Source organism: Musca vetustissima, unplaced genomic scaffold (genome assembly GCF_032173495.1).
Source record: "Musca vetustissima isolate MV318-11 ecotype Yass unplaced genomic scaffold, APGP_CSIRO_Mvet_v1 utg128030, whole genome shotgun sequence".
In the NCBI taxonomy this organism is placed as follows: domain Eukaryota; kingdom Metazoa; phylum Arthropoda; class Insecta; order Diptera; family Muscidae; genus Musca; species Musca vetustissima.
Genome location: NW_026876039.1, coordinates 1 through 13946, shown reverse-complemented (window position 1 = coordinate 13946; position 13946 = coordinate 1). Strand labels below are relative to the sequence as shown.

Here is a 13946-nt window from a genome sequence, read left to right as displayed (position 1 = left end):
CCCATGTTTCCACATTTGTATTTATTGAGCTATATCTCAAAAAATTTAAGAGCTACATATGCTAATTTCTTACATCACTGTAAACTTCAAAGCCTACACTCCCAATTGTAATTACTAGAAAGTTGTTAAAATGGTTACTTTCAAAGTTATCAGCTCTAGAAAGTGGTTACTCAAAAATCTTGAAAATATCTCACATTTCAATATTTGTTTTCGTTATGCTATATCTCTAAAATTTTGGGAGCTATATATAAAAGATTTATACATCACTGTAAAGGCCAAAATCTAAACTTTCAATCTCTATCCTTGCTATACTGATACATTGGTTACTTCTGAAGTTATGTGCTCTAGAAGATTGTTACTCAAAGAGGGTCAATGTCTCCCATATTTCTATTTATTGAGCTATATCTCAGAAATTTTAGGAGCTACATATGCCATTTTTATACATCACTATGAAGCCCAAAACATACACTCTCAATTTTAATTAATATGAAATTGATATACTGGTTACTTCTAAAGTTATCACCTCTAAAAGGTGGTTATTCAAAAATGCCCAATATTTCCCACATTTTCAAATCTGTATTAATTGGGTTATATCTCTAAATTTTGGGAGCTATATATGAAAGTATTATACATAACTGTAAAGGCCAAAATCTACACATTCAATCCCAACCCTTGTCATACTCATACAATAGTTACTTCTCAAGTTATTTGCTCTAGAAAATGGTTACTCAAAAAGGACCAATATGTCTCAAATTTCAGCTTCTGTATTCATTAGGTCATATCTCTAAAATTTTGAAGGCTATATATGACGCATTTATACATAACCATAAATTCCAAGGAAAATTCTTCCAGACCTAGTTTGCATTATATGGGTATAATGGTTACTTACAAAGTTATGTGCCCTAGAAAATGGTTACTAAAAACTGACCAAGTTCCCTGACATTTCCATATCGGAATTTATTGGGCTATATCTCCGAAAATTTGGGTGTTATATTTCCCATTTTTACACACCATTGTAAAGGCTAGGATCACCACTTTCAAACACAATTTACATCAAGTTGATATAATGGTTACTTCAAAAGTTATGTGCCTTGAAAAATGGTTACTCAAAAAACCTAACTTTTCCCAACTTTCAAAATTTATTATTGCTGGGCCATATCTTGAATATTTTAAGAGCATTATATATGAATGTTACACATCGAAGTAAAGTCCACAATCCACACTTTAAATATTAATCTTTATTGCACCGATACAGTGGTTACTTTTAAAGTTATGTGGTGTAGGAGATGGTTACCCAACAAATTTCTCAAATTGCAACATCTTTATTTATTGGGCTATATCTCTGAAAATTTTTGAGCTGTATATAAAAATTTTATACACCGCTATAAAGAGAAAGGGCTATGGTTTGAAACTAATCTCATATCAAATTAATAACATGGTTACTTTTGAAGTTTTGGGCTCAAGAAAACGATTACTCAAAAAACGTAACATTTCCTCAATTTAAACATTTGTATCTGATCACAGTAAAGTCCATGAAATACACTTTCAATATCGACCTATATCACACTGATACAATGGTTACTTCCAATGTTATGTGCTCTATAAAATGGTTACTCAAAACTGACCAATATTTCGTTCATTTCCACATCAGTATTTATTGGGCCATATCTTTGCAATTGTTTGGAGCTATATAGACATTTTTATGCATCACTTTAAAGTCTTGGATCTCTACTTTTAAACACAAGTTATATTAAGCTGATACAATGGTTACTTCAAAAATTATCTGCTCTAGAATATGGTTACTTATAAATCCTTACATTTCCCCATATTTCAGCATTTATATTAGCTGGTTCATATCTCGAATATTTTAAGAGAATCATATATCAATTTTATACATCACTATAAAGGCCATGATCTACACTTTTTATCTAAATTTTTATCACACTGATACAATAGTTACTTCCAAAGTTATGTGCTTTATAAAATGGTTACTCAAAATTGACCAATATTTCATTCATTTCAATATCAGTATTTATTGGGCCATATCTCTAAAATTTTGGGAGCTATATATATAAGTTTTATACACCATTATAAAGGTTAGGCTCTCTACTTCCAAACACAAATTACATCAAGTTTATACAATGATTACTTCAAAAGTTTAGAAGTCTAGAAGATGGTTACTCCAAAAACCTAACATTTCTCTAGATTTCAGCGTCCATATTCATTAGGTTATATTTACGAAGTTTTGAGAGATAAGTATATTTTTTATATACCCCATTGTAAAGACTAGGGAATATACTTCCAAACACAAGTTACATCAAGTTCAAACAATGGTTACTCCAAAAGTTATCTGATTTAGTAGATGGTTACTCAAAAAAACCTAACATTTATCTATATTTCAGGATCGATATTCGTTAGGCTATATCTACGAAATTTTGAGAGATAAATATATATGTTATGTACACCACTGTAAAGGTTAGGGCCTATACTTCTCACTATACAGTTATATCAATTCGTTACAATGGTTACTTCAAAAATTACCTGCTGTAGAAAATGGTTACTCAGAAAATTTAACATTTCCCAAAATTTCACCATCTATATTTTTTAGGGGGGGGGGGGGGGGGGGGGGGGGGGGGGGGGGAGGGTAGACAATCATCGATATATAGATGTTAATTCAAGATCCTAAGAAAATTATTTTCGAAAATGTGACCCATAGAACATGGTTACTCAAAAATAGGTAAAATTTTGGCAACTACTACTCCTTTCTTAATTCGGCAATATCTTGGGAATTTTGGGAGCTAAGTCTAAAAAAGTGACGTTCATGTAAAGGGTAGACTTTCATCTATCCACAAGAATCAATTCAAATGTCTAGAAGAATTATTTTCGAAAATGTGGCCCAGAGGACATGGTTACTGCAACATAAGTAACATTTGGTAAATTGCTACATCTGCTCTATTTTGGCCATAACTCGGGTATTTTTGGAGCTACACCCTAAAAAAAACTAATATCAGTGTAAAGGGGAGACTTTCATCTATCTATGTAGGTTAATTCAATATCCTAAAACAATTATTTTCGAAAATATGGTCCAGAGGACATGTTTACTCAAAAATAGGGCATATTTGGTAAATTACTGCATCTTTCTTAATTCAGCTATATATTGGGTATTTTGGGAGCTAAATCTATAAATGTGACATCATTACAAAGGGGTGACCTTCATCTATCTAAAAATGTTAATTCAAAGGCCTAAAACAATTATCTTCGAAAATATAGCCCATAGAACATGGTTACTTAAAAATAAGATAAAATAGGCAAATGATTACCACTTTATTGATTTGGTCATATTGTGGGTATTTTGGGAGCTAGAGCCAAAAAAGAGACATCAGCGTGAAGAGAAGGCTATCATATATCCACAAGAGTCAACTCAAAGGTCCAGAAAAATTATTTTTCGAAAATGTGGCCCTTGGGACATGGTTACTTAAAAATAAGATAAAATAGGCAAATACCTACATCTTTCTTAATCTGGCCATATCGTGGGTTCTTTGGGAGCTATAGCTATAAAAGTGGCATCAATGTTAAGAGAAGACTATAATCGTTGTAAAGGGGAGACTTTATTTATTTTACACTAACAGCCTGTTCCACGATATCGAAAGAACACGTTCGCACAACTTTTACACGACAAACAGCTGATTTCCGTTCCACTAAAATCCATCAGAACGAAAATCAATGCGAACGAAAACGTAAGCGTTTCAGTGTAATTTTGCGTTCCACTATCTTTTTTCTTTCGTACGCATGCGAACACAAATGTCAAAATCAGTCACTTGTGTGTTTGCTGTCGTACGATAACAATTAAGGAAAATCTGTTTTAAAACATAAACATTGCTTAATTGAAAATGGAAACAAAAATGTAAGTAAAAATAATAAATCCAATTTATTATGGGAACAATAAATAATTTTTTTATTTTCTCAATTCCAGCACGAAAAAATCATCAACTACACAGCTGCGGGCACTAGTTGAGTATATGGAGGAGAATCCCGAGTTTGCCAGAGGAGTGCCAATTTTTGGAAGCAGCAGGCAATCCCTGGAGGACCACTGGAAGAAGTTAGTTTTTAAATTAAATACCATGGGTCCTCCTTCCCGCACAATTGCAGAGTGGAAAAAGGTAAGTCAGAAAACTCGGCTTACGATCTATTTGTCTGACCGGCATTACTATTTACAGACGTGGGCCGATCTAAAGTCCCGCACCAAAAAGAAAATTGCGGAAAATAAAAAAGGGCTGCAAGGTACAGGGGGTGGTTTATACCGGTTTGAGTGCCTAACGGAGCTGGAAACAGCAATTGACCGGACACTCTTCTTGTCGAAGTCCGCAGCACCAAGTGGTAAAACTTTTGGCTACGCGGACGAAATAGATTACTGCTTCGAGGCATTGGATACCACCCCATCAAGACCATCCAAGGCCGTAGCAGTGGTAACACCTACCAGGCAGTTCAGTTCCCCAGAATCACATACCCAACAACAACAAATAAACGTAAAAACCTGTACCATCACAACTCAACAATATGCAAAACAACAGGCACAGTCAGCACACACACAACAAACTCAGACACAGTCAGCACACACACAACAAACACAGACCCAACAGCAACACCAACGTAAACAAACAACGTCCCCTCGTCAACACATGGAACATCAAACCGTGCAGAAATCACCCCCATTCAAATGCACATCACAACATAATTTTCCATCCACATCATCAGCAAAAAAACGTTCCAACGTCGGAGAGCAAAAACCTCTTATCCGTCGGCAATTGCGGCTGGTCGAGCAGGCAAATGCAATAGCCAAGGAGCAAGCAGATGCAAGCAAAAGGATGGCTGACGCTGCAGAGAGAATGGCAGATTGTGCCGAGGCCCAAACAAAAATGCTTAAGTCTATAGAAGCAATTCTATCAACTTTTTTGCAAAACAATTCACAAAACAATTAACTATAGTCCTTTTATAATAATTTAAACTAATTTTTTAATTTTTAATTTAATTTATTTTATTTTAATAAAAAATTCTTTTAATTTTACAAATTTATTGCAATTTTTCTCCTTATTGCGTCAGCTCTGCTTTCAAGATCATTATTGTCATCCACTTCGTCTTCCAGATCATCATCAATAACATCACCTGGCGGCTCTTCAGATCGGTAGTGCATGCATTTATAATTTGCACTACCTTTGCAGCGTCATTTATAATTTGCACTACCTTTGCAGCGTCATAATGAAGGCCCCGAGATCCGATGATACATCGGAATCTGTTTTTTAGGACCCCAAAGCACCTTTCAATGACGTTACGCGCACTAGCATGTCTCTTATTGAATTTTTTCTCGGCGACATCTCTAGGGCTGCGGTAAGGCGTCATAAGAAAGGGCTTCAATTTGTATCCTCCATCCCCTATAAAAAAGAAAACACAAATGTAATTGATGTATTATGATATAAGATGTATACAAATTACTCACCGAGAATCCAAAAGTTTCGTTTTCCATTGTCAAACTCCCTTTGCATACACTTGTCTGGATCACTCCTTTCCCATACAAATGCATCATGGTTGCTTCCGGGATGTCTAGCGTCGACAAATGTTATACGCATTTTATGGTCACATATCTAATTCGAAAAAACACAATAATTTTAAAATCGCTTTACGATAAATGTATTTACTTACCACCATTGCATTTATACTATAATAACCCTTTCTATTATAGTAAAGGGCTTTCAATTCGTCCCCTGGTGACTTGATGCGGATATGCGTGCCATCAACGCATCCAACAATTCCAGGGAACATTGTTCTTTCATAGAAAGCCTCCATTGTGTTGCGTTCCTCTGTAAGTGTCGGCTTTTTTATCCATTGGCCGCAAATGTGGTCCTCAAAAATCTGCAGACATTCCGCAATGGTTCTGCTCACTGTCGACTTCGCTGTTGAAGTCAAGGCTTCGTTCCCTAGATTCTGTTGGTAGCTTCCTGTTGCCAAAAACCGCAAGAATGTGCCAAGTTTTAAATCGGGGCGGATTTGGGTAGTTCTGCAACCGGCCACCCACTTCTCTTCCATCATATCCAAAAGAGCCCGAAAAACTTCCTTCGACACACGAAAATTGGCCACAAACCTAGAAAAAATCATTTTTTATTATTTCAAAAATGTAAAAATACAATCATACTTACTGGTTGTTAGGTACTTCAAATAAATTCGAAGCATCTCTTAAATGCCTCCGTGGCACATTTTGTACCTCCTCCTCATCATCCATAAAAAACAGGGCCACAGAAATATTCATTTTTTTCTTTTTTAAGAACACAAATAATCTGAACACAATCACTAGAAATTTTATTTTGTTTGTTTATTTACAATTTGTTTGTTTACAACTGAACTGTCAGTTGAGACAGAGCCACTGCTGCTTTTTCGCGTTTAAATTAGACATTTGGCGCTTTTTTTTGCCTTATTTCGCGATTAATTTTGCCAAAAAATATTTTGCAACACTGAATCACGTAAGGCTATGCGAAAGAAAGAACGAAAGTTAGTGGAACGCATTCTTATGCGAAAGTGAGTGAGTAGCCTTCGTTCGCACAAATTTTCTTTCGAGATCGTGGAACAGGCTGTAAGTTATTCAAAAGCCTATATATAATTAATACGAAGTTATGGGTCACAGGACATAGTTACTTAATAATGGGTAAAATTTGGAAAATTTTCACTTCTAACTTAATTTGGCCATAGGTTGGATATTTTGAGAGCCTTTTAAATTTAAGTTGCATCAATATGAATAAGACACTTTCTTCTCGTTATATATATGCAAATTTAAAAACCTATAACCATGAACACCGAACTTATAGGCAACGGGACATGATTACATAAAATGCTGATAAATATGGTGTATTTTTAGAACTCTTATTCTTCTGACCATATCTTAGCTATTTTTGAAGCTAGATCAATGTAAACTACATCAGAGAACTGGAGAAACTTTAGTCCTTCTATGTAAACCATATAATTGGTCCAACGGTCCTGACATAAAGGGTTATATGCCCCATGGAATTAAAAACTTCATATCCCTTTAAACATATCTACAATTTATTTAATATTTATTTTAATTTTTTTTTTTAAGGAACATTATATCTTATAAAATTTATATATTTACAAAAAAAAAAATCACATTTTGTTTCCTATATACACCACACAAAAAATTCCCACCTCTCCCCCTTTATACCCTATATATTCTGCTTACAATCGGCAAATCTTCAAACATATATGTTGCCGGTACATAGGCAGATATTTTCGACCAATAATCTTTCATAATTCTGCCAAAAGCCCCATTCAAACTTGGTCGCAGGATTTCAAAAATCCCTGGTTCATTTTGATTTAATATTTGATTGGCTTTATCTTCGGCGGCACGATTATCCAGCGATAGGCGCAGTCCATTAATGTCACGTAAATTCAAATGTAAACGTTCCACATCGGTGAAGAGAAGATTTCGCTCCTCGCGCACAATGAAACGTATACTGATGTCGACAAGAGATTTTTCTGAAATGAAAAACAATTATTATTTAAAGAGGGTATACTGTAGGGTATTTTGAAATATATACATTAAAATTTACAGGGTATGTATATTAAGTTCGTCGGGGTCGGGTTGTACGCATTTCAAATGAGCTGTTGTTGATTGCTTCTGTTTTGCCATTAGCATTGAAATTCTAATCAAGCACAGCTAGGCAGCTGCTGATCTTCAGGCTTGGCTAATTAAGTTAGGCAGAGCTTAGATTTCAGGGGAATATTTTATTTGTGTGGAAATCTTTAGAAACTAACAGAATGAGTAAGGCATGCACAGACTCTTTTTCGAAAAACAATAAGGAGTGAATCTTTTTTGAAAAATATTTTTAGGGGGCCCAAACAAGGCTTGGATTTTTCAGAAAACATTTTTAAGGGGTTTTTTATCCTGGAAAAAAAGGGGGTTTATCCTGGAAAAAAACACGAAAAACACCTCGACACATTCCACCTATTCGTCGACTATAAAGCCGCATTCGATAGCCCCATCCGTTTAGAGGTGTATAAAATCATGTCTGCGTTTGGCATTCCTGCAAAATTAATTCGGCCATGTAGGATAACTTTAACTGGCCCAACATCAACAGATAAGTCGGAAAGAACCCCTCCTTTAATGCCAAACGAGGATTCAGACAAGGTGATAGTTTGTCGAGTGACCTTTTTAACATCCTGCTGGAAAAGGTCATACGAGAGGCAAACGTGCACAAAGATTGTACTCAGCATATGTTACTCGCCTACGCTTATGACATCGACATAATGGGTGGAACATTGAGTGTGGTAACAGCCACCTTTGAACAAATTGAGAAGGAGTCGTAAAAGGATAGTGATGGCCAACCGATGCTACTATTGGTCTGAGCAAACAACTCAAAGGCAAGATCACCTCCCGCCAGACCAAACTCACACTCTACAAGACGCTGATACTACCCGTGCTGTTATATGGATCTGAAGCATGGGTACTTACGCAAGCAGATGAGGCAGCTCTTGGAGCGTTTGAGAGAAAAATTCTCCGAAAGATCTATGGGCCGATCTGCATTGACGGTGAATATCGCCGTCGAATGAACCATGAATTGTACCAGCTATTCTCGGACATCGACATTGTTAGACGTATTGAGCTTCAGCGACTACATTGGCTAGGTCATATTGTGAGAATGGATGAAGATGCCCCAGACCAGAAGGCATATAAAAGCGAACCAGCTGATAGTTCACGCAGAAGGGAAAGGCCACGAATACGAAGGAAGGATCAAGTCGAAGACAACATAGCCAAAAGACCGACGCGCCTGGAAATCTTTTCTAAGCTCGGCTTATGGAACGAAAGTTCTGTCACAAGTCAGCTAAGTAAGTAAGGGGTCTATTATAAGGCGTGGATTTTTTTAAACATATTTTAAGGGTCTGCAATGAGTCGTGGATTTTTTAAAAATTACTTTTAAGGGTCTGCTATGAGGCGTGAATTTTTTTAAAAATATTTTTAGGGGTCTGCTATGAGGCGTGGATTTTTTAAAAAATATTTTTAAGGGTCTGCCACAAGGCGTGGATTTTTTAAAAAATATTTTTAAGGGTCTGCCACAAGGCGTGGATTTTTTAAAAAATATTTTTAAGGGTCTGCCACAAGGCGTGGATTTTTTAAAAAATATTTTTAAGGGTCTGCCACAAGGCGTGGATTTTTTAAAAAATATTTTTAAGGGTCTGCCACAAGGCGTGGATTTTTTAAAAAATATTTTTAAGGGTCTGCCACAAGGCGTGGATTTTTTAAAAAATATTTTTAAGGGTCTGCCACAAGGCGTGGATTTTTTAAAAAATATTTTTAAGGGTCTGCTATGAGGCGTGGATTTTTTAAAAAATATTTTTAAGGCTCTGTTAAGGGTCTGTTATGAGGCGTGAATTAAAAAATATATATTTTTAAGGCTCTGTTAAGGGTCTGTTATGAGGCGTGAATTAAAAAAATATATATTTTTAAGGCTCTGTTAAGGGTCTGTTATGAGGCGTGAATTAAAAAAATATATATTTTTAAGGCTCTGTTAAGGGTCTGTTATGAGGCGTGGATTTTTAAAAAAATTATATTTTTAAGGCTCTGTTAAGGGTCTGTTATGAGGCGTGGATTTTTAAAAAAATTATATTTTTAAGGCTCTGTTAAGGGTCTGTTATGAGGCGTGGATTTTTAATAAAATTATATTTTTAAGGCTCTGTTAAGGGTCTGTTATGAGGCGTGAATTAAAAAAATATATATTTTTAAGGCTCTGTTAAGGGTCTGTTATGAGGCGTGGATTTTAAAAAAAAAGTTATATTTTTAAGGCTCTGTTAAGGGTCTGTTATGAGGCGTGGATTTTTTATAAATTATATTTTTAAGGCTCTGTTAAGGGTCTGTTATGAGGCGTGGATTTTTTATAAATTATATTTTTTAAGGCTTTGTTAAGGGTCTGTTATGAGGCGTGGATTTTTTATAAATTCTATTTCCAAGGCTCTGTTAAGGGTCTGTTATGAGGCGTGGATTTTTTATAAATTATATTTTTTAAGGCTCTGTTAAGGGTCTGTTATGAGGCGTGGATTAAAAAAAAATATTTTTAAGGCTCTGTTAAGGGTCTGTTATGAGACGTGGATTTAAAAAAAAAATATTTTTAAGGCTCTGTTATGAGGAGTGGATTTTTAAAAAATATTTTCAAGGGTCTGTTATGAGGCGTGGATTTTTAAAAAAATATTTTCAAGGGTCTGTTATGAGGCGTGGGTATTTAATGAAGATTTTGTCGACTTACCAACTGTTAGTGATGCTTTGCCAATACCATCCAATGGATATTCCAATAGATGGCCCGTTATATTATAATCTCCACTTATTACTATCTTTGGTACCAGAAATTTGGCCTGAAGACTCAGGGGTTTGGCTTTGAAGCTGTAAATTAAAAAAAATAAAATTTTTGATTTTCAAATATTTTTTATTTTTCCCCATTACCTTGCCTCTGTACATTGAGCCTCACTTATGCCCTCCACGGTAACATTTTCCATTTCCAAGTGAATGCCAATCGGACTCAAGGGATCACCATCGACAATAATCCTTTGAATTTCTAAGGGGTCGATGGCGTTGACTGTGCGTAGTCCAGGAACACCTAAAGAGGTGTGGTGTGAAATAAAAAATATCTTTGGAGGTTTATTTAGGATTTTTCTACTTACCATCCTTCCATTCCTTTAGCAAATTGCCCAGATTTTTCGATAGACAACTAGCGAAATTGGGTGCCGTAACACTACAGGGTTCCAAGAAGGCAGCTGGAATTAAAGGAGGCGGATACAGGGGGAATTAGCAAAGGAAACTAAATGATTTTTGAACATAGACATGAAAATCAGGGTGACCAATGGCAGACCCGTCTTGGATCTTCTATAGATCCCCAATTTTATGGCACAACCCCATATAATGAAGGATTTCTCCACACTCGTTTCAAACGATGTGACTGGCTAGCAAGAATTTTCAGCAGGTTGGAGGTCTCTATTTGGTTTAAACCTGTCAGGCAGGTATTTTTAGGCTTCTGTATTTGTCTTCAGATTCTCAGGAAATAAAAATCCTCTTCCTTGGGGATTTTAAATACAGATCCACCTCTTCCTTCAGAATTTCAAATACAGATCCACCTTTTATTAGCCTCACATTCCATATTTACCCTGCCCACTCAAAAAATACCTACGTTTCTCTGTCAGATATTTTTCAGCACCCACTGCGTATGCTCCGCACAACAACAAGGTCGCATAGATTATTCGCAACATTTTATTTGTATATATTTTTATTTGTTATTTCGAAATATTAAAACCACAAAATTAATTTAAATTTAAATCGACCGTTCCGCCGTGAGCTTCTGTGCGAACTGTTTAAACGAAGTTCTACTTTTGAAACTTGAACAAGAAAAGAATTAATTTGTAATCTGACAAAGCCAATCAAAATATACAAAAATTTAATATTAAAAAAATCAAAAACTAGTTTTTTTTCAGACCGTGAACAACATCCAATGGCGCCAGAATGAAAATAAAAGCAGATGTTATTTAGAAAAGAATTTCAAAACAATAAAGAGAATTTTGAATACCCTAAAAAATCCACGCCTTATTTTGGAGCCCAAAAATATCCTTTAAACCACTAAGGAAAGTTGTAAAGTCGGACTGGGCCGAGTGCAAATCGAATGATATATAGGGACATTGGTGCACCATTTACATTAAATCGGACGAAAATATATATGGGAGCTATATCTAAATCTGAACCGATTTTCACGAAACTTAGCACACATCATTCTAGACCTAAGTCATTACGCTGTGCCAAATTTCGTGCAAATCGAAAGACATATAGGTACATTGGTGCACCATTTACATAAAATCGGACGAAAATATATATGGGAGCTATATCTAAATCTGAACCGATTTTCAGGAAACTTTGCACACATCAGTCTAGACTCAATTCAGTACGCTATGCCAAATGTCGTGCAAATCGAATGATATATAGGGACATTGGTGCACCATTTACATAAAATCGGACGAAAATTTATATGGGAGTTATATCGAAATCTGAACCGATTTTCAGGAAACTTAAGACACATCATTCTAGGCCTACTTTATTACGCTGTGTCAAATTTCGTGCAAATCGAAAGATATTTAGAGACTTTGGTGCACCATGTACATTAAATCGGATGAAAATATATATGGGAGCTATATCTAAATCTGAACCGATTTTCGGGAAACTTAACACACATCATTCTGAAACCACTTCAGTACCCTATACAAAATTTCGAGCAAATCGCAAGATATATAGGGACTTTGGTGCACCATTTACCTTAAATCGGACGAAAATATATATGGAAGCTATATCTAAATCTGAACCGATTTTTTCCAATTTCCACGCCTTGTCTGAGACCCCTAAAAATATTGTTTAAAAATCCACGCCTTGTTTGAGACCCCTAAAAATATTGTGTAAAAAATCCACGCCTTGTTTGAGACCCCTAAAAATATTGTGTAAAAAATCCACGCCTTGCTTGAGACCCCCAAAATGTTGTTTAAAAATCCAAGCCTTGTTTGAGACCCCTAAAAATATTGTTTAAAAATCCACGCCTTGTCTGAGACCCCTAAAGCATTGTTTAAAAAATCCACGCCTTGTCTGAGACCCCTAAAGCATTGTTTAAAAAATCCACGCCTTGTTTGAGACCCCTAAAAATATTGTTTAAAAATCCACGCCTTGTCTGAGACCCCTAAAAATATTGTTTAAAAATCCACGCCTTGTCTGAGACCCCTAAAGCATTGTTTAAAAAATCCACGCCTTGTTTGAGACCCCTAAAAATATTGTTTAAAAATCCACGCCTTGTCTGAGACCCCTAAAAATATGGTTTAAAAATCCACGCCTTGTCTGAGACCCCTAAAAATATTGTTTAAAAATCCACGCCTTGTTTGAGACCCCTAAAAATATTGTTTAAAAATCCACGCCTTGTCTGAGACCCCTAAAAATATTGTTTAAAAATCCACGCCTTGTCTGAGACCCCTAAAAATATTGTTTAAAAATCCACGCCTTGTCTGAGACCCCTAAAAATGTTTTTTTTTTTTAATTCATGCCGTGTATGGGACCTTGAGATGTTGTTGTCCGGCTGAGTGTAGGGTACCTCCAAATTTTTAGCATTGTTCTAATTTATTGACGCATTTCGTATCACAACAAAATACCATAAAATCTTGATCATCATCTTTTTTTATTTGAGCTGTTGGCTGCATAGCCCCCTCCAGCAACAACAACAACAAGTAAAGTGTGAATTGTCTTTTTAAACCGGTACCGGCAGTTCGCTTAGGTGCTGATTAATTGTCTAGCAAACCAACCGGAGATTCTGAATTTTGTTTATGGAAATAATTTCTTGTTACTTAACAAATTTGGAAGTGTCCAATTAATTAGCCATGGAATGCAGTTCGATGGGTTCGGAAAGGGATTTCCGAACATTGAGGATTTCGAAGTAAAAAAATAAAATAAAAAAAAAATATTCAAGGAATCCATAAGAGTGGGGATTTTTATATTTTTTTCAATCTCAAGAATAGGAATTAATAAATTTGAAATTTTTGCCCCCACCCCTTCTTGGCCCCCCTCTGCCATAATAAATTATAGTTGGTTTGTAAGTTCGGTCATAGAACTATCATAAATATGCCATAAAAAGTTCAATTTCTCATAAATATAATTTGATATTCCATTTTCCCAAAAAAATTCTCTAAGCAGCAGCAGGACGAACTTCGTAGTTTTTGGGGAAGGGTCGGGGGTTGAAAGTGTGTGTGTTGTGAAAAGTTCTATCCTCTTGCATTTATTTATTATGGCCAGGTTTGGTATTGTTTACTTTATTAGCTTTGATACCAAAAAAGGGCTTGGCCATCCTCCACCACCCCCTTATCTACCATGAAGGTGTGTT

The 13946-nt window shown here is 35.6% G+C and overlaps 3 protein-coding genes across 3 annotated transcripts; 1 reads left to right on the top strand and 2 right to left on the bottom strand.

The window, feature by feature from the left end:
• The first annotated feature begins 3611 nt into the window (after window positions 1–3611).
• On the top strand, window positions 3612–4979 carry LOC133338584 (uncharacterized). Its single transcript, XM_061546753.1, has 3 exons — window positions 3612–3904; window positions 3974–4160; window positions 4218–4979. Exons 1-3 carry the CDS (start codon window positions 3891–3893, stop codon window positions 4977–4979), a joined length of 963 nt encoding a protein of 320 aa, XP_061402737.1. The 5' UTR covers window positions 3612–3890.
• Window positions 4980–5088: 109 nt separating this feature from the next.
• Window positions 5089–6639, bottom strand: LOC133338582 (putative nuclease HARBI1). The gene is made up of 4 exons (XM_061546752.1): window positions 6192–6639; window positions 5698–6136; window positions 5495–5639; window positions 5089–5429 (listed from the first exon to the last, which is right to left on the bottom strand). The coding sequence occupies exons 1-4, from the start codon at window positions 6299–6301 to the stop codon at window positions 5089–5091; spliced, it is 1035 nt and encodes a 344-aa protein (XP_061402736.1). The 5' UTR covers window positions 6302–6639.
• A 580-nt stretch (window positions 6640–7219) lies between these two features.
• Window positions 7220–10806, bottom strand: LOC133338581 (protein takeout-like; the record flags this gene model as incomplete). The annotated part of the gene is made up of 4 exons (XM_061546751.1): window positions 7220–7539; window positions 10302–10435; window positions 10496–10649; window positions 10714–10806. Coding segments are annotated over 4 exons (701 nt in total), but the record flags the coding sequence as incomplete, so codon positions are not given.
• Between the last annotated feature and the right edge of the window lie 3140 nt (window positions 10807–13946).